The sequence below is a fragment of the Poecilia latipinna genome, unplaced genomic scaffold, assembly GCF_001443285.1.
Source record: "Poecilia latipinna isolate Pla-1442-1.1 unplaced genomic scaffold, P_latipinna-1.0 Scaffold4217, whole genome shotgun sequence".
NCBI classification, from domain to species: domain Eukaryota; kingdom Metazoa; phylum Chordata; class Actinopteri; order Cyprinodontiformes; family Poeciliidae; genus Poecilia; species Poecilia latipinna.
In genome coordinates, this window is record NW_015116833.1 from 26,066 (window position 1) to 27,930 (window position 1,865).

General features: G+C 37.9%; 1 protein-coding gene across 1 annotated transcript in view; it reads right to left on the minus strand.

The window, feature by feature from the left end:
* Positions 1-1,488, minus strand: part of LOC106942358 (low-density lipoprotein receptor-related protein 5-like) — a 13,829-nt gene extending 12,341 nt beyond the window's left edge. Inside the window, exon 1 of the mRNA XM_015025626.1 lies at positions 794-1,488. Within this exon, the coding sequence (XP_014881112.1) occupies positions 794-968 (175 nt within the window). The 5' untranslated portion in view covers positions 969-1,488. The remainder of the gene's footprint in view (positions 1-793) is intronic.
* Between the last annotated feature and the right edge of the window lie 377 nt (positions 1,489-1,865).

The following is a 1,865-nucleotide window of genomic DNA, read 5'->3' on the forward strand; positions in this document are numbered from 1 at the left end:
TATTGGAGAAATAATTAAATGTTGATGACATTTGAGGATATTTTTTAAATGTTTTTTGTGGAATTCTTTATGCGGCCCAGCCTCACCCAGACTCTGCCTCCAGCGGCCCCTGGGTAAATTGAGTTTGAGACCCCTGGTCTAAGGGCTTCTTGCCCTGATGCTCATATGCAACAGGGCATGAAACCTTCTGACTGTATCAGACCGAACTTGGAAAGGAAAGACTTACATGATAGCTAGAGGGAGAGATAAACATAGATTTATTGAAGAGATATATAAATAGAATTCATGGAAGATGAATAGAAAACATTTTCCAGATTTCTTCTTGTAGTCTTTAAATGTCTACATTTCTACTTCTAAGTAGAACTACACTGCAAATCTAAAATAATTTTGTTTTGAGCTAAAACTAAACTATGACTAAACTGTTTTTGTGTAATTACAGTTCAGCCTAATCAGATTTAATATTCAGAATACTCAGGTTAAAAACTTTCAAATACTTGAACAATAAAGGCTTCATTTTGTTTATTTTGTCATGCTACAGTTGGGACTTTAACCAGTGTGGATTTTACTTTGTACGATGCAAAGGGAAGGAAAGCATTTTTGTGAAAAGAAAATTATAAAAATGTTTTTGGGAGGTTATGTAATAATTACGAATAATAAATTAATCAAAAATGTTAGTGGACACAATTGATGAAAAAATAATAAAAACGAAGTTAGAGGAGAAAGTTTTCAAACAGCACTCTTACAGGAGAAGTACTACAGGTCAGGTGCAGGTGATGAGTTAGTGTGAACGTACTGTTGCATTCATGCTCATCAGACTTATCAGGACAGTCAGGTTCTCCATCACATCGTTTCTGAGCATCGATGCAGCTTCCTTCATCACATTGGAACTGGAAGGCAGAGCAGATGGGGCAGTGCACTTCGTCGCTGCCGTCATCACACTCTGGGAAGCCATCACAACGCCAGGCCATGGGGATACAGCCAATTTCTCCCGTGGAGCAGGTGAACTGCTCTGTGGAGCAGGTGGGGGGCTCTGAGGCGGATGAAGAGGCAGCAGGAGATGAAGTTAGTAAAACCAAAAGCTAAGAGAAGACACTGAACATGCACAAGATACATTTTGTCCAGTGTCTGGCAAATGTTTTAAGACATCTTGGACTTTTTCCCGTTTTTACAACCACAAACGAAACCAACACAATGTAGTGTGTAACTGAAGATTAATGAGAATGATGCAGAATTTTCACCACTTTTTATTAATAAATATCTGAACAAAATGTTTTTGTGTTCAGATAAAAAATGTGTTTTTTTTAGTTCAGAAGCTGAAACTCTTGCCCATTCTTTTTTTGGTAAATAGCTTCAGCCTACACAGGCACACCGGTGTGCAGAGATGACAGAGGAGGAGAGATGGAGAAGTTTGACAGTGAAAACAGGAAACATCAGCAGAGGAGAGTAAAGTGAGTGACGGTAGCCAGCAGAAAAAGACCTTTGGACTTATTGTGAATGGAAAAAGGTTCGGCACTTTTACTCTCTTCTGATTAACGATAAGATGTTGAAAATTTGCGTAAATAATGCTAATAAGTTATATGCCTTCTGGGCATATAACTGTAAACATTAGTTACATTAGTTACTCACCAGCCTCATCAGCTTCTTAGCTGATGAGGCTGGTGAGTAACTAATGTTTACAGTTTAAGCCTTGAATGTTACTGTTCAGTCTGCAGTAAATGTTACAAAGTTAAGTTAGTACACTGCTGTAGCTCATTTTAGCAGTCTTTTGATAATCAAATGATTGTGTACAGAATGCTGGCACCAGTGGTTTGCACAGATAAATAATTAAATATCTTCAGGCTCTCAAAAGTATTTCAAATGTGGGT